Consider the following 19,190-nt stretch of genomic DNA (forward strand, 5'->3'; position numbering starts at 1 on the left):
TAGAAGTACAGGCTGTAATTTGGGGGATGACTCAGACCACTGTCGTTACAAACAAAAACTTGTGTCTTGTGCTCGTGTGATGGCCTTTAAAGAAAGCACCAACAGAGGTACACACAAAACCATTGTTTACCATAAAGGGCTGCTCCTGTCAATTCAACATCAAGACAAGCAAAAGCAGGTGAGCTATAAGCCTCATTAATGCAACAGCATAGCCGGCTCACTGGCAGCATTTTCCATAAATGGCTGAGCACTCATCTGACAAAAGGCTTAAGCATCTCACTCATTCAAACACTAATGAACTGACCTGCCTCAACCTGGCTCCGCAAAAGCCTAAAATTAGAGGCAAAATAAATAGATCAGGGGGAAGAGGCAGCGGAAGGGAGAAAACTCAGGATTACAGAACCACCAGGAGTTTGGATGGAAAACAGGAAGAGAAGAGAAGGAGGCATAAGAACTTACAGAATTATAAAATGGAAAAGGTAAACATTCTGCATTCAAGGGTGCATGCTGTGAGGAAGGATGTTAGGCTGTAATTTTTCAGGGAAATGTATTTCTTCTAAGGAGAGAAACTCCAAAACACATAGTTAATGAAATCCTCAGAAATTCAGTTTGTAAGGAAACAGCTCCAACCCCAAAACTAACTACAGTATCAAATTTAGTTTGGCCAAACTAATTCTCAAAGTTCCTTATTCTTTTAAATGTGACCACAACATTTGAGTTCATGCGAAGATGAAACCTGGAAGACAATAAGATGTGATGATAATTAATGGATTGCAACATAATAGCCCTGCAATACATAGTATATTCAAGAATGTTAATAGTGCCTGTGGTAGAGTTGATGTTGTTGTTAATGGCTATTTATGAAGCCATAGTCTGTCATGTAATCAATTTTATAACATATAAGGTGTACCAGATATGTGTAACGATATTGAGGGGCAAATACAGAGGGGTGACAGAATATTAGCACCATTTAACAGTATAATATAATCCAATGACACAACAAAAACCATAGCCACAGCATGACACAGTTTCAACAAAGAAAAAGGGTTAAACATATTTTTTTTTAATAATAAAATGTATTATATTAATTAAATTGAACAGGTATTGCTATCATTGTGTACACCCCCATACAAATAGAACTCCTGCTATGTGAACTCTTATCATTATCCTGTGCATTTATGATTGCCTATGAGTTGCCTGACAAAATGAAATAAATAATCTCAAGTACTCCACAATACCTAAACCATTTAAACATAAATCGTGCTCACATCTACTGATGCTGTTGCACTGCGTGATGAATTGCTGGGGAGGCTGGGGAAACATTAATAGTCACTGTGAGAAGTGCCCCTCCATTTCACAATGCCAATTGTGCAAAGCTGGTACTGTACCGCGCTGCATGGTGCATCATGGGAATGTTATTATGAGCTCAGGTGGCCCACTCCTTGATTTTGCACAGAGGCATATGAATGCAGATAGAGCCATATATAGCCAGAAATATACTGGCACACACAAACCAAGAGCCCTCGCAAGCACACGTACATTGTCTTGTCTTAAGGATGCACAGTGCCCCCAAGTGGACTGAACATGCCACTGCAGTGTAGCAATGTGAATCTGCTGGGAGCTGGATACTTTATCCACTCTCTCATAACAGCAATAAACAACAGTTGTGGGTTTTGTTTACATATATGCTATGAACACCAGTTGCTTTCTTCCTAAAGAGGAGAGTTTTTTTTTTTCCTTTTTAAGAGCCACACTTTGACTTTTTTAATGTCATTAAGAATGGGTCTAATTACCCTGCATTTCCTTTTCTCCAGCATCCAGTTCAGAGCAGAGTGCTTTACTCTCTGATACAAGACCAAGACAGAAGCAAACTCCTGCAGTGAAGGGCACTTCATTCAAGTACTAACAAACATTGTGCCTTTGGCTTTACAGACCACATAGATTATGCAGAATAAATCACTAATCATTTTGGACACAGACAGTGCTTTGTGACAGGATTATGTTCATGGTTTTCTTCACCTCATTAGGAGGAACTATTGACTGTGTGAACATGGGAAGAATGGGTGAGAGAGAAAGAGGCAAGCAGATGGAAAGGAAGAAAGGAAGGGGTGGGATGAGCACAATGCATCCAATTACAGTAAGTGGGCCTATTTCCTCTAATCAAACAGCTCAGTTAAATATCTCAAAGGCAGATTCCCCATAGAGCTGATCTTCATACATCAGCTCTCTCTCTCTCTCTCTCTCTCTCTCTCTCGTTCTACCCTTTACATTCTACCTTTTTCCCCCTCCATCTCCTCCTTCAGCCCTTCCCCTTTCTCACAGTAAGGAGTAGTACTATTCTCTTCTTCTCTGACCACAGATTTGTACCTCACTAAGAGATGTGATTGCGCACACTGCATGTGTTCAGACAGAGTTGAGCAATGCTGAGAGTAGTGGCAAGGCCAATTTTAAAGATAACTGGCAGCCATTCAACATGAGTCCATGAGTAGATGTTTTCACATGTTTCATAGAAAGGTTACACAGAAGCAGCAAACATCCATTCAGGCTCCAGTCACATTCACAGGGAAACACATCCTGCAGTTTAACACCAACTAGGAGCCCTGTGGCTTTTTTAACTGAACTGAATTCAATTTTGACTTTATATGGTGTAATCATGTACAATAATAATAGTAAACTACTGTAGAACTGTAGGCAATTCATTTGAACAGCATTTTTAACTACTGATCTCTTTCTGATCCCGTATTACCCAATCAATAGAATACACTTCCTCTCGGACCAATTAAAATTTCATAATCAGTATTTGGCTGGTCTATAATTATGTTATTCAATAAACATTTAACAGCATTTTTATGGAAAATATTGTATACATGTACAATACAGTATTTAGATTTAAGGGGACCACAAGATGGTGAAATACACAAGCTGTAGTCTTTGGAGTCATTGTCTCCAGTCTGCTGCTATAGAATGTCAACCTTGTCTTTTCAAAAGACAAACAAGTCTCCCACGTGATGACAGTTCAACTAATCTACTACATAGACATGTACACACACACGCACTCCTTAAGACATGCTGAATGACTCTTAATCAGATACACAAGGCTAAAGCACGTGTGGTGTTCTGACAGCAGCAGTGAACAAGTGAACACTTACAAATAGAACATGCGCACAGCACGCACACACACGCGCACACACACACACACACACACACACACACACACGCGCACACACACACACACACACACACACACACACACAAACACACTGCTCTATCCTCCTTTTCTTATTGATTTTAGAGTTCCTATAGAGTTCCTACCTACCTAACATTTTTAGTTCACATCACATGGCACATCACATGGTGGGAGTAGTAAACACACAAAGTTTATTACATAATTTCTAATCCAGCTTGTTTTAAGATCATTATTGCATTCCTGAGATCAGGTGCCATGGTACAGGAATACAGAGAACCGAGGCAAGGCCAGCGATGCTATTAACACACAGTTGGTGGCCAGGTCAGCATTCCTCTCTCTCAGGAAGAGAGACAGACGTTGGCACCAGTCTGGTGGTGAGAGCTGGCAGAAAACTCTACAATTTTGTTTTCCCTCTTAGCATTTGTTCTGCTCAATTAATCTCAAATTATGCAAGCAAGGAGGGATTATTTAAAAGTGAAACTGATTAATGGACCAAGGTAAGTACAGTATGTCATGCCTCAAGTTGTAACCAGGAGACTATCCAAAGGCCTTGAAATAAAGCATATGTGCTTGGTAATGGCCTCAAAATGTATTAGATGAGTAAGGTCAGCCCTGTATTAAGGGGAATTTAACTCCATGACATAAAAAATAATGATGTACAGACCTGTGCTGAGTAATGCTTGATTATTGAATGTTCTCTTTCTTTATTTCAAAATGCATTACAGTGTGTTTATAGCAACATACCAAGTCTTTTTGATTGGCAGCTACACATTGACAGTGTTACTGTACACAGCATGTCAACCGTGGATGTATCAACTCTAAAAAAGTTTAAATCCTCAGCCTCACAACCTTTACACTTCTCCCTACCCTCTCTCTCTCTTTAAAATCTACTGTACTTAGAAATGCACCCACTTCACAGTCACACAAGCCCATTCTTTGCCAACTTTCAATCAGTTAAATCTGCAACAGCTTTAAATGTTCTCTGAAGTTTTTAGCCTAACTGAAGGATTTTGGCTTCTCTCCACCCCTTTCCTTTTCTGAAACATGCCACAGTTCAATCTGCGAGTTGGTATAAAGGAGGAGGAGTGGAGGGCAGGAGGGCTTGCTGGCAAAGGCTACAACAAGAGTGCTTACTCCCCTATCAGTTTGGACAGAATTGAGAAACTATACATCAAAACATATTAGAGTTGAAGTCATGAAGTGATCTACTATCAATGAGTCAATCAATAGAATATCTGTCATTGTTAAAGCTTATTGTCTTAAAAAAAGATTGTCACACCTCTAATTGAGTAAGCTAGTATCATATTTAGTTTATATCAGTATATCAGTATATTTTTTTTAATTCTGTCCTCTTCTCAATACCAGTGAATTTAAGAATTTTTCTTTTTTTCTCTAGTTTTCTTTTCCCCGAAACCCAAGAAGAACAGAAGTGCAAAAAGTGGGATCAATGTCAAAACTGTTTTCAGAAAGACCAGATTTTAGGACTTACAAACAACAAAGGCTACTTTTTTTGGCATTGTACACATTTGTGTCAAAAGCTGGAAAATGGGACTCACCATGCTGTTGAGCTCTGAATCATCATAACTGTCTAATGGATGAGTCCCAGGTCCCCCAATGGGCTCAAGACCCTCCTCATCCCACATGTAAGTTCCACCGGAGCTGTTGGAGGGTGACAGCTCCACAGATGAAGCCTGAGGGGCATCACCTCGCTCTGGACACAACACCAGTGCTCCCTGTGAGTCCTGCATAGGGCTTTCTTCTTCATGTCCTGCAGAAGACGCTATATATAAACTCAGGGCTGAACAACTGACAGAAATGTGACATAAATTTAGTTGAATATCCTTTTCCAATTCACTTTACTTACCTGCCAGATCTACAGTGTCCCAGTCAAGGGTCTCATTGAGAATGTTGTGTAGGCAGGTCTGGGTAGTGCTACCAGTCTTCCTATTGTCAGGCATGTCCCCATCACTGAGCACATCTCCAACACTGTCAAAATCATCCAGAAACTCTTCACTGGTGTCGACTCTGTCTAGAGATGAGGCAGAAGATAAGGACATGTCCTCCAGTGTCTCACCTGCTGCCTGGCCAGAGCTCTGCCTGAGCACACCACTTCCTCCTCCTTTTCCTCCTCCAGCTGCAAAGCTTCCATCGCTGTCACTGTGGGAGTCTGCTTTTTCAGCCTCACCTGTCAGCTCAGTGTCTATTGCTGCCCCTATTAGCTCTCCACACTCAGGGGCAGCTGAAGGTCTGATATCCCCCTTGACCCTACCTGGAAAAAGAGGCTTCTGTTGCTTGCTCTGCCCGGATCGAGCCAGCCTATAGCCCAAAGACCCCCCACTACTGCCCAGAGGCTTGGTCAGCACACAACTGGGGAGCAGAGGCTTCTTCAGAGCGCTGGGAGTGGTGGGGGCTTGAGGAATCGAAGGGGTAGGCAGAGAGGAGGCAGCTGGAGGAGTTCTGCTGTACTGTAGTCCTCCACCTAGACCTCCTGAACCTCCAAAGTTGCCATTCAGACCTCCAAGTCCTAAACCCACTCTTCCGTTGCTTAGCTGAGGGGGTTTGAGGAAAGTACTACGAGGAGGCCGTAGCTGAGTATTGGCCAGAGGCTTGGCTAGCTCCACAGCCCGGTTAAAGGAGAAGGACCGTGTCATGGGTTGGCTTGTGGGCGAGGGAATCTGTTTGAAGTGAGTGAAGCTGTTCGAACGCACCATGTTGTCTACTGCCAAGGTCTTCAGGCTGTCGCTGGACTGGGACAGGCTGTCTTGAGAGCCGCTCCTGGGAGAGCTGGAGCCTAACCTTGGCCGAACAAGGCGGGAATCTGACCCTGTTCGAGCAGGAATGCCTGAGCCATTATTGCCTATTTTAGGACCTCCATTAAGTGGGCTTTGGCCTAGCTTGGCCCCTACTTTGGGACTCATTTTTGAGGATTGCTTGGGGATGGCTTTGGGGCTAGAGACAGCAACCGTCAAAGTGCCTGACCTCCGCATCTTGGGCGTCCCTGGAGACCCATTCTTCACCTCCTTTGCCAATGAGGGAAGCTGTGTCTGAGCCTTGTCTTCACCTCCATCCCCAAGGGTGGTGGGAGTGGTGGGGCTGGAGTGGGTCATCCCCTCATCTCTCCTCCATTTCAGGGAAAAAGGAGAGGCATGAATCACACCATTTGGGCGTGTTCCTGGAGGAGTGGTCTTACCATCCTGGGTAGTGGTTGTTGGCTGGGTGGAACCATTGGACACAGGGCTAGCGCCACCAGTCGAGGAGCGTCCACCGAATTTAGGCAGTCTGGATACCATGGTGGACCTAATCGGTGCTTTTTCTTCCATTAGATGCCAAGAAAGGCATGGAGGGGCATGCACACACAACTGGGGAAAGGATAAACAGAAAGACAGAATAAGAGATGATTAGATTTCAGTGTACATGATTTGACTTAGGACATTGCCAAGCAACATTATAGGCTGATCCAGTCCTTTAAAATAACTGCCACATTGTGTAGCTTTTATAATAATTCCTAAAGCTGGAAATGTCAAATAAAACTCAAACCAATATTGTGCCTTACCCCCATCAAACTCTGTCCAGAACAGTGATCAAGCCTTCACTTTATGTTTGAAAACAAAGCAAATGGCATAATTTCTCAATCACTCTATACAAGTTTATTGTACTGTATGTATCATTTTCATCTTGACTAAATACTGTTACTGTTTGTTTAAACTGTGTTATACTGTCCTACTGTATTGCAAGTTATCTTACCCTTTTCCACATGGCACAAATACTTTTATCTTACTTTGTGTGGTTAATGTACTGTAGTTCAGTGATGTTTCCTGCCAATGACACCAAACAACACTAATGTGGAAAGACCTTTTAAAGATTGTGTGAAAGCAAAAGTCAAATGTAACTGAGAGACACAAGCTAGCAAATGCAGTCAGACAGACAAGCACACACACCTGCACCAACACACATGTGAACATGTACTGATATTATGATTATCTGAAATATAAAACAGTAATAATACCAAGGTCAGTCCTGTCCACCTGCCCAAGGTGGTTGCATGTCTGTCTCCTTTTCAAAGATCACTGACTGTGAGGAGCATTAGGGATTAATCTGGCAGGCTTAGAGGGTGACTTGAGACTTTGTCACAACAAGTCTGTCCGGATGCTTTCATGTAGCCATTAGACAACAAAGGCTAAATGAGTCTCTATCTTTACGCTACTGGTACACAACTTAATAGCCACAAATTTCTATCACACATGCTGAATCTGATGTAAGTACTTTGACTCTATACAGAACAGACAGCAAAAACCTGCAAAACTAAATCTAGTGCAGCAAACCCAATTGTGTTTTTGTTATGATCTGTTTAAAACCAGATAATACACGAATAACATATACATAATCTCCCAATATCAAAGGGCAAATTAAAGGAGCAAACAGGACATTGTCATTCGAAATGAGAAGTTAATAGAGTAATGAGCTTTAATATTTTCTCACATGAGATGACCTGTAGCTGGCAGTGGATAATATGGCGCCAAGACTCCTGGCCAACAAAAGAATGGACAAACGGAGAGACAACGCCTGGGGGGCAAGGGGAAACCAGTGCTGGGAAGGTGGCCAGCACACTGTGAATAGTGAATGGAGGATGTACACCATGTAATGCCAATGGAGGGAAGAACACAGGGCTGTTTCCTTTCACTCATTGTTAGATTTATTCAATTCCAATCAGCCATGTGGGAAGTGTACATGTGTTTGTGCTGCACCTGCATGTTACATCCATCTGCCTGGTGCCAGAGGATTATGAAATGAAAAGTTGCAAATATCAGATGGCTGCGGCTAGCAGAAAGTAAACCCATCTGCATGAGGAAGAAAAGCAATTACTAGAAACTGACTGACTGTTGCATCAAATAATATCAATATTCATAACTACTAATCAACTTTTAAGAAATGTCTGCTGTATTGTTGCTCAATGGTAGATCAAGTAGATACACCCATTTGATTGGATCTGGCACAAAGACACAAAGGCATATACTGGAGCAATAATCCACTCAACTTTTGGAGTTGGGGGAGGTGTATTGTGATACAATGTGGGTCTCCTATTCTGAAAAAAAAAAAAAAAACACCCTGTACCACACTGCCCCAGATTCCCATGCACAGCCACACGTGTCTACAATCAAAGAGACACACACACCACTCTCCACAGAAGTGTCTGGCATTGCCACAACCCTAATCTGTTTCATAAACACACATGGGTACACACACAAACACACACAGTTACACACACACAAAATCAGGTCAGCATGTGCAAGCGGGGAAACCAAAGCCTCTTTGCCTCAGGGAGGGGGTGGTAACTTTGTGTGTGTCTGTGTGTATTCAATGGGTAGCAATTAGATTAGAGGTTTTTGCTACCATCAACGGCCCCAGAACCTCTCAAGTTCCATTCATATCCAGAGTGACACACTGCTATTACAGATCAGCAAATTCACACACTGCTGTGGCAAATGCATATTCCCCTGGCTCATCTCAATCCTCACCCAGCCACTGAAGATGTCTGTCCACACAGATATGTTATTGTCAGGAAATAATATGAGAAATATGTAAGGCCCATTTAAGAGGTGCTCACAAAGTAATGAGTAACATCACAAAAAAGAAGGTAAAGAATCCAAATGACTGATTGGTGAACAAAAGAAGTGTCACTGAATCTCAAAATATTCACCTAACATTTACATCTGAAAACGACTTCCTCTGCATTTAAGCAGGATTGAGATGAGCCAGGGGAATATGCATTTGCCACAGCAGTGTGTGAATTTGCTGATCAGTGTATAATCCTTCTTAACCTAACCACCATACATGTACTTTCCTTAAATAAACACTATTTCACAAAATGATTATCTGAAACAGTTAATATCTTTCTAAAAGAATTAGAAAATAAGAAAAAGAATCTGACATTCTTTGCCAAATTATAGTAAATGAGAGGTTCTGTTACTCAGTAGCACTGAGAAACAGATACACAGCCCTATTCCCAATACTAGTACAACGACACAGGTCAGCTGAAGAGGAACACAAATAAACAATATCCTAACTGACTGACACATATTCAGAGGTAGGGCAGTAAACCGTTCAGGCCATCTGTCAAACGTTCATATCTGAAGGCCTGCCCCTCCCCCCTGAGTACAGCACTGTAAATAAATATCCCAGAGCTTTACTAACAGCAAGGACTGCAATAAACCCTGTGTAGGTTTATTTCAGGCCTTCTGTGTCTACTGTGGCTCTGCACTGCATAGAAAACATAGGAAACATATGAAACCTCAATAGTGTGAACGGATGAATAATGTAAAGAAAAGAGTTCAGACAGAGTGTGACTTCCAAATAAAGTCAGGGTATAATCATACCTCTATATAATGAAAACCTAATGTTACAGGAAAGAAAATGTACACTGCCGTGACAGGAGAAACCCAGCTTACAAGACTTAGTGCTGTTGGTCTCATTTTAACCTGGTTTGACATGGACGTCTAAGGAGGGCGTTTAAATAATTAAGTTTTACTTAGTTTCCTGGTCTGAATACTTTATTGCACTGAGAATTGGTAACAAGTAACAACTTTGAGATAAAACTTCACTCTTTTCTAGATTCTGTCAGTGATATGGAACAGATTAACAGCCAAGATTTACATCTGTTATTATTCAGTGTGTGTGTATGGTTTCTCTATGGATTAACTCTCAATCAAGAGAGACTAAAAAAAACAATGAAAGAGAAAACCATAAGCAGTAGAGGGAGTGAAAAGGAAAAGAGAAAAAAAAGAAAAGAGAAGAAAAATGCTCACAGAGGCAGACAGTTATTGCTAAATAGAAATAGAATGAGAGAGACAGGACTCCCAGCATGCTTTTCCCACAGAGAGATCTTCTGCTAGACCTGCAACTCAGCATCACAGTGGCAATCCTTGAGTGGGAAATGAGCAGGAAAGTGACACTGACATCTTTTCTTTCTCTCTGTAGTACAGGGAATGGGAGCTTCCTGTATCTCTGCCAGGGAGGCTATTTGCCCTTGCTTCATTTCCAACTCAGAGGACAGCCAGACAGAAAGCACCTAGCAGAGATGCAGGAAGGCTGAAAAATTGGATCTGCAAGAGTAAGGCTGTTCATTATTCTTATGCCAAAGTTTTCACTTTTGGACCACACATGTACACACACTACAGAGATGCATTCTTCAGGAGTAACAGGATGGATGCAGATAGGATGCGACAGCCTGAGGGCTATGATCTAGTGGGTCATTGAGGCTACGCATGAATGGAGGTGCTCTACTACACACAGTAAATCCCCCATCCTGCTGTTTCTCTCCACAGCCGGTCTGTCCCTATCTCCCAGTGCTCATAGTTCCCTATCATTACAAGGCAACAGCACTATTTCTCAACATAGCAGTAAGTCTGGCTACATCCATCTTCCCTGTTTTATTTTTCCTTCAGTTCTGAAAGATCAAGGAGGGGGCATTTTTATTTGACTTTATTCAGACTGTGAAAAGCCCAGAGATGTATTTGGTGAGAGGGAGGCCAAGGAGGATATTAACTTCCTGGGATTCATATATATTTCTATATTTCCATATAAAGTGTCCTTATAAGCAAATGTCATTTTTTATGCTCCAGTATTTCAGAAAATCACAGTATTTAGTAAAAGGCCGAGATTTCCCAGCGTCATTAAAAATGAATGTATGAAATTGTGAAAATTTGTAGCTATTATACTGTAGACTAGTCTAAACTGATTCTGAGACTAGATGGATTGGAATCTGAATGATTTACCAACTCTGCTAGACATTTTTTGTTGTCTGTAAAAAAACAAGCTGCATTGAAGTTGTTTTAGACACATTTCCTGAGACTTTGTGTGTTTGTAAAATCTTTCCTTTTCCTGAAATAGCGTCAGTATTGTTAGGCACTTTTTGAAGTGGCTTTATCTAAAGCAACTATAAGCTGAATCGGCTGAAAGCAACAAATAGATTGAACCATGTTTTATTTGGGTCTGTGTCATTTAGAAGAATGACACTGTCATATGCCATTAGAAGAATCTGAAACAGAGCGGTTTTAACTGTGTTTTGTTCACAGTTGTAGGTTTGCTCAGCTTAACCATTTCCTGTGCAGCGGAGTAGGCAGTTTATGGTTACATTTACAGAACAGCTTCCTAAACACAGCAGCAGTGTATCATGTGTGTCTCTAACTGCAGAGATTTAAAAAACACAAAGAAAAACTTGCTTCAGCCTGCAACAAGCAAAGCACTTTTTCTTTTGAATAAAGATTTTGGAATTGATTATGTCTGAGCAATTCAAGTCCGTGTGGATTGCGGTTAAGGTACATAATGAAGACAACTGAGGAAGGGCAGATACTGTGGGGAGAAAACAAGGAGGAAAGAACAAGAGGGTTGATAGAGTGAGCGAGAAAAGATGAAATCTCTTCTGGCATTTGTTTGCGCTTGGCACAAACAGGAAAACAGCTGCAACATAGACTCCTCTGTGCCTCCCTTTTTCTTTCGAAATCTTTGTCTCTTTCTTAGTAAATCTGTTTTTCACAATACAGAGCCAATTAATTCAAGATCAAAAGTTATTCGACCCATCTGAAGAGTCTTATGTGTCATCCATGTGGCTCTTCTCTAAGACACCAAGACATTTGTACTAAAGGCAATGGACCACCCCAAACAGACATAACCACATAACCACTACATCAGAGCAGTTTCGCTCATGTCAGTGGATAGTCTATATCACTATACAGATCCATTTATAAAAAATGAAAAATATTTAATTCAAAGTATCCAATATGGGGATGGATGAAGCCATAATAAGTATAATCTGACAATCAAATACAGAAATTACTTTTTCACTTCCTAATGAATCTAAACCAAACTGCAGACTCATTTACATATATTGACAGAGTCCAGTGTCTCAGTGGAGTAATAACTAGGCCAGTCATCTGGACAGGGAGGTAGTGGCCCATAGCTCTCTCCCTGAAGAGATTAACAGAGTGCCATTAGAGCAGGCTAATAGAATGAGACAGGGATGAAAGCAACACTGATGCTGGGTTAATGTGTATTGAGTGAAAGCAATACTAGGCTGAGCTACACTGATGCTAAGTGAGGCTAATCCAATGAGACAGCATAGAGGGTTTGGTAATGCTGTATACTAACTGTGGTAGATCAAATGACAGATACCAACAGAGGAAACAGTGAGTGGATACAGTGTAAGTGGAGAAAGTTAAGGTGTAGCAACCTGCTCCATTACAGAACTACAGCCATGGTGCCTTTGCTTGTATAAAAAGTACAGTAGAAAACATTACCTTAACTCAGTGAACTAAAGTTGACTTGTCCAGTCATTTCCATCCCAGAGTCAATCATTAAGATAAACCAAGTAGCCAAGCCACTTTGTTTCCTCCACCATCTAAACTGAAAGTAAGGTAGCGCCTAATAGAACAGGAAGACGCTCTTCAGAGGTCGATCTGTCTGCTGCCTGGCTGTCTCTCCTTGCATGTGTGCCATATGTGTGTGTGTGTGTGTGTGTGTGTGTGTGTGTGTGTGTGAAATGCGACGCGTGTGCGGTCTCTGCCGATGGGTGTGTGGTTGAGGGGAACAGAGCTTTCATGGGTGCAGTTAATATTTGATAGCGCGTCTTTCAGGAGCCCCACCCAGTGTGCTGGGAGGGGATGGGAAGACAGAGAGGAGAAATTATGGTTTTAGGAAAATACACCAACAGAAGAAGAGAAAAGCATTACAAAGACTCATTTCCAGTAGTAAATAGATTATCTGCAGCAGGGAAAGTCTGATCATTTGGTACAATTATACAAACTCTAAAGACTAAAGCCACATAATCCTCCCAACACAAGAAAATGCATCTACAAGCTTAAGTAGCAATTTCCAGTGTGCGTGGTACTGGCCTAATGTCATGAGATCACCAGAGGGGATAATAAAGGAAAACAGATCCTTCCTTGCACTCAGCTGCACATGAAAAGTGACTCCAGTAAAGAGGAATTTGTTGTGGTTCTCGTAAATATTCAGTGTGAATTCAATTTCCCGTTCTCATTTCATGCTTGACAACATACTGGTTCCACTCAGTCAACCGTTTTCTGCTAAGTGCCAGCAGTAAAAACCATACAAGCATTGCCAGTTCCTCAATATCCCCTGTTTATATGAGCTTGTGGTGTCACGTACCTTTATATATCACGGCATGGGGTCTGGAACAACCCACATTGCATTAGCAGCAGAATGAAATGCTAAAATACAGGCTTTCAAAAGACTGATTAGGCTTTTATATTTTTAGATGCATTGCTTCGATCATGTGCCTCAATCAAAATCAGCTGTTCTACATCTATACACTACATCTACACTATATTACATAGACAATGAAGTCTGAACCAAAATGAGTCATGCTGCTGACTAGTCACGACACAGAAATACCCTTTCAAAGACTCATCTAGGAGGTTGATTCTGCTGCACTCTTTTGGAGGTGTGATGCTGAGCAATAGACGTCTTGGTGGGACTTGAATGAATGTAATTATCTTCACTGTTATAGCAGCCCAGATGTCCACACACTCCCATCAGCATAATCACATTTCTCCTAACAGCAGGCTGCCTCTACAGTTTTTAGTGTGTGCGTGTATGTGTGCGGTATGCTTAGACAGACATGTCACTGTGTGCTCCCTCTTAGGTGACCTTCATGTGAACCACACAGTGAGAAGACTGCAGTGCATTTGACAGCCCCTTTTAAAATCGTATTACTTGTTAACTGGCTTAGCTATACAGTAAGTAACATTACCCAGAGTAAACTGGCTGCCTGCCCAAAAGTGACAATTTTCAGAAATTTTTCTGCTTTTTATCACTTCAACTTTTTCAACTTTTTTTATGTTGTTTAGACAAAGTAACCAACGTGAAGATTTCACCTTGAGATCTATCTAAAGTGTAAACAACCAAATCAAGGCATGACAATATTTTATGAAGCATAATATCACATCTAACCTAAGTTTGATATTTTTAATAATACAAACTACAGCCACATATAGTATTATGCTATGCACTGCTATTATAGCCGTTTAAGTGAAAAATAAATCCTTTATAACCATGTTTTCACACATGACTGATAAACAACCACACACACACACAAACATTTACACAGTGACCAGGAGGAGTCACGTGCAGTGTTTGTGGCCGATTCAGCAGCCTTCACCCAGGCTTTTCTTTGAGACCAGAACAAGGATATCACTTTCTCTGCAGTATGAAAAGCTTCTCTTCACACGGACATGTGAGTTCATTTAAAACATCTCCAGCTGACGCACTGCGCTGGTAACCTATGCTAACTCTGACTCATTCCTTATCAGCACATGTTGGGATGTAAAACACAATCCTGTCATGAGAGCTAAGGGATGTGTCTTTAAGTAAATGAACCTGATATAAAAAAATGAACCCTGAATATAAAACAGTGTAAAATGTAAGCTTTTTAATCATGTTCCTGATGGAGTTATCCTTTGTGAATGGACAATACACTGCTATGACGTCAACTTCCTCTATGCCCAACTTCCCTCTTTTCCTGTGCCTCCTTCCTTTAATCAGGCTGTCTCTCTTAACAAATGTTTCCCCCAATCTCTACTGTTTCCTTAGGCAGCACATTTTTGTACAGTAGCTAGCAAAAAGTCTGACATGAGGCCAGGGAGAACAAGGCATCCTTACATTAAATCAGGCCACAGTTGGTGGTTAGCATCCATGCCTTTGTGTCAAGTTTTTCACACAGTGTCTTGCTATTAGGTCAACTGATGAAACTAGAAGGGAACCTATCCAAAGAGTGGCTCGGACAATGGCTTAGCCATTCTTTTAACCTCAGATGCCTTCTGAGATAAACTGAGTCAATATGGTGGTGGCTATGGCTACGTTTACCCCTGCTGTCTAATTTGTTTTGAACAAAGAAAGCCAAAATAACACAATGAAATCCATTATGTGAGGTTAGATGATGCTGAAGTTCAGCCTGCCATGCAAACACAGTATTTGAATATCACCTTCATGTCTGTGCAGGTGACATTTGGGACAGTATTTGTTTTTTGCAACGATGTGAGTAATGAATCAAACGCCACTAGTCTCACAACACCTCAGCCATCAGATCCAGAGCTTCAATATATGCCACAGAGTGACCCATTCAGTACTAAAAAGAGGCGATGTGCCAAGTGAAACTCGCACAGTAACATGAGTACCAACACACTCAGAAACCTTTTATTACCAGAGCTTTGGACTGGAAGATTGTGAATGGAAGTTGAAAGCAAACTCTCACCCTAAAACACACGACACAGTCTCCAACACATTCGTTATCCAATGTCTGATCCCAAAGACAAACACTGGAAATGTAAAAATGGTTTCAGACATTTGGACTCCACGGTACACAATTTCTGTCTGCAAATGTGTTGTTGTACTTAGAGCTGTCCACTTGTGATTGGATCACCCGAGACACATGTTAATGCCAGGTCTGAACAGGGCCAAATACTCTATAATATCACATGACTCAAAGCTTTGGAGGATTATTGAACAAGATTTAAAGGTCTTAAGGAGAGTGACCCTGCGACTGGTGTGGAGCAAGCTCAATGCAGTTACATTACCTGAAGCTATAGAAACACAAAGTAACTGTATGAAACAGGGGCATATCCTACGCACTGTATATCTGTCACATAAATAGAGCCACTATAAGCCACAATGACAACTGACATGCTGGCAAGTAGCAACACCTGATGGGGCACGTTCTCCTCCTATAGGACATAACATGCCTTTTAAAATATCATATAAAGGACTCTCAATACAATAATAATGGCAGCAATAACAGGGAATGAACTTGAGACATAAGTGCTGGTCTTCAAGTGCTTAACGTAAATGATTATTTTCTCTTATTCACTTCTCCTTGAAGGTCATGCACACTCACTCAGGTATTTTCACCTATGGCTAATTAAGCCTCTGCTCAGGTAGCTATGCAGCCGAGGATGTCAATCAAACACAGTCAGTGTACACACCCACACATATACTGTATGTGAGTGTTCCATGGCTACTGGTGTGTAAGCTTGTCACATTTGGGCATGTCACTGTAAGAAAAGCACAGGTAAAAATAATAAAGTTAATGATGGAGGAATTCCATTTAGCGGCTTCACTGTCGGGGTCCTGCTACTGTGCATACTGGCTCGCTGTCACACTGTCATGGCCAGAACTGAGCCATCTGTGCTTTTCCTGCTACAGAGAGATAAAATGTCTGCGGTGAAACAGCTTTCTGACATTTTCAGCAACTGCTCATTGTATCCTGACAATAAAAGCCATCATCAGGCCAATAATGCCGCACATCTGCTGCTACCACCCCACATTGTCTTCATCATGACACCTGTGCAAACATACTAACTGGAGCAAAAGAACAGGGGGATTCACAAAGACAAGAACACTCCCATACACTCAACTTATTACATGTTGTATTATAGTAGTACAAAGTACAGAATCAGCTGTATACAATCTACAATCTGATATAATAGTAGAGTTAAAAAATTAGGTCAACATCACACTGAAAATAACGGGATAGTAAAATGATAAAAAATTTTGAATAAAAAGTTTAATGTTTTAAGTCAAAGTACTTTCTGACACACATCACCTTCCACATGTCAGAGCTGGACTCGCCAGAGAGAAATTAGCTTTTTTTCTTCTAACTGTCCTCAGCCATGCCACCTTTACTATCTTTCATTAGTCTTTTTTCAGCATGTTGGTAGTTTATATCCTGTTGGTGCTGTGGCATGTAGGTAGAAATTATCACTGCTTTTGAATTTCTACAACCTCAGGGGACATCTTCATTGTTTTCAGATGTATGTTTCTCACCCAAATGCACTATAAACAATCACCTTGTCACAGATGCCACAGTCTTCCCACAGACACGAGAAAGTAAAATACGAATTACGTAACATGCAAGGAGTACTCCTATATAGTATATTAAAGCATTCTTGTTTTTTTATTTCAAGGGTATTTCCTGATCTCTGAAGGGCATGCCTCAAGCGCCTGTCAATTTCTGACCTCGTGTCAGTGTATCTGAGATCCTGCGTCTACACTCCTCTACACACTGAGCTATTAAAAGCCTTTAAACATCTGTGGTCTTACCGAGGGAACGACAGAACTGATAAGCGTGGCTAAGTATAGCTCTAATGATAGGCCCCATACAGAGAGAGAAGAGGGCAGAGAGGATCAGAGAAAAGTCAAAGTCAAATCAAGTCTCTAGGCTCTGGGCACAACACCACAACACACACATGAAGACACGCACAAAACTATAACCACAGTGCATTATCCTGAGTGACCTCATCGCTGGGCATTTTAAGTACTAAGCTACATCAGTCTTTAAGGCCAGGAAAAATACAGGAAAGAACGAGAATCAGTAAGAGATTCACCATGTCTGTTTTGCTCCAACAATGAAATCTGAGAAAATTACAGTAAGTGCAACACCTATAGTGGGAAGGATGACTGCAAACCATTTATGTCTGACAGTCTGACGAGCTATTAATCACTCATCCAAGAAGAGTTGAATCCAGGGCAAGTTCTATTCAGAACTGAAGAAACCTCTTAAATGAGAGGTAAAATAGACGCCCACGATTCAGCTCTTCTTGGATCACCATGACCTTTTCACAGACATTATATATCACTCGCCTTGCTCTACACTGATGCCTTCAGTCTGTGATTTCTTGCATTGTCATACAAATTACTCAACACTTCTTTGTGTTTGGTTGTAGATAGGCCCTTTTAGCCATATACAAGCACATTTTAACATCTTATCTGCTGACCTCATGGCTGCCCTTCATGGGCACTACTTGGAATGACAACTATGCACAGGGTAATGTGTATGACATGTATCTTCACACATAGCTAGACTATCAAGAACACTGACGCTGATGGTTAGGGCACACACACAGTCTGGAAAAACCACATATTGAACTGCAGTTTGGGGGGTCTTAAGCAGGCAGGTGCACTGTGGAGACATTCAGCTGTTGTTTGGGGGGAATCAGATCGTAAACACACCCTCAGCCAAGGTGGTGTTCAGGACCCTTGCCAACAGGTGTGTATGGAACACACACAGAGATTTGCATTTGTGTGTGTGTGTAAATGCAACCCTACCCAAACACTTGGACACCAGAGGAGTGTCCATCTCACTTACACTAAGGGCAATCAGTCATGCCTTATCCTAATGTGTACTGGCACCTTCATGCCATGGCGCTTTGCACTGTCTGGGCTGTAATGGATCGTAGCCTAAAATGGTGCACACATGCGCACACACGCAGTTATGAGACCTGACTGACAGCAACTTCAGTTGTGGTATAAAAATATGAATATGTGAGGCAGCGTTGCATGGTATAAAAACCCCGGTTAAATTTGAACTCCCCGTCTGCTGGATCTAACTTTATGACTTGAGTGGAACATGAAGGCGTGAGTCATCTCTACTTACCCTTTAGTCCAGACATGCACGAGGAACACACATCTCAGTGGTATATCTCAAACAAGGTTGAGTTCCCTTCAAGCATAAATTATTGAGCCATACAGAGACACTGCGTGACATGATGACATGTCAAGCTGCTATACTCCAAGATTATTCCAGTTTATCTACATTATGAGATTGCATACTTTCTGTTATATAATTAGGAACTTTGCATAGGCTTATTACATAAAGGCCTGGCCATTATCATTCATGGTACAGTGACTCTTCCAGGGCAGGTTATGACTGCAGGGGGTGATGCTGTGACATTAGAAAACATGGTTTCTTCTGCTTCAGTGGGCAAAACAGAGGAAGATCACTGAAAACCTTATCATTGTAGGGTGACTGTCTTCATTATACAGGATAAGGTCAAAAACAAAAACAAAACAAGACAATGTTATAATGTTCTGTAGCAACACACAACCAGTCAGAAAGAGCTTTAATAAAGGCAATAGTGCTACCACAGTTCAAATGTTTCCACACCATGTCACTATTATAACAGCTTATGTAACTCGATGTACAACATGATAACAC

The 19,190-nt window shown here is 41.4% G+C and overlaps 1 protein-coding gene across 6 annotated transcripts in view; it reads right to left on the minus strand.

Moving 5' to 3' along the window:
- Positions 1–19,190, minus strand: part of ccser2a (coiled-coil serine-rich protein 2a) — a 54,733-nt gene that overhangs the window by 34,938 nt on the left and 605 nt on the right. For 3 of the 6 annotated variants that reach the window (XR_011691364.1, XM_071480231.1, XM_071480235.1), the window contains exons 2-3: positions 5,052–6,546; positions 4,744–4,967 (exon numbers count right to left, since the gene is read on the minus strand). Coding sequence is in view for 5 of the 6 variants with exons in the window: in XM_071480231.1 (XP_071336332.1) it covers positions 4,744–4,967; positions 5,052–6,507 (1,680 nt within the window). In the remaining variant the exon portion in view is untranslated. Of the gene's footprint in view, positions 1–4,743; positions 4,968–5,051; positions 6,547–12,480; positions 19,173–19,190 lie in introns of those variants that run through there. The other 3 variants (XM_071480233.1, XM_071480236.1, XM_071480232.1) reach the window with 2 other exon arrangements.

Source organism: Trachinotus anak, unplaced genomic scaffold, assembly GCF_046630095.1.
Source record: "Trachinotus anak isolate AG129_WGS33_773 ecotype Australia unplaced genomic scaffold, CSIRO_AGI_Tana_v1 ptg000007l, whole genome shotgun sequence".
NCBI lineage: Eukaryota > Metazoa > Chordata > Actinopteri > Carangiformes > Carangidae > Trachinotus > Trachinotus anak.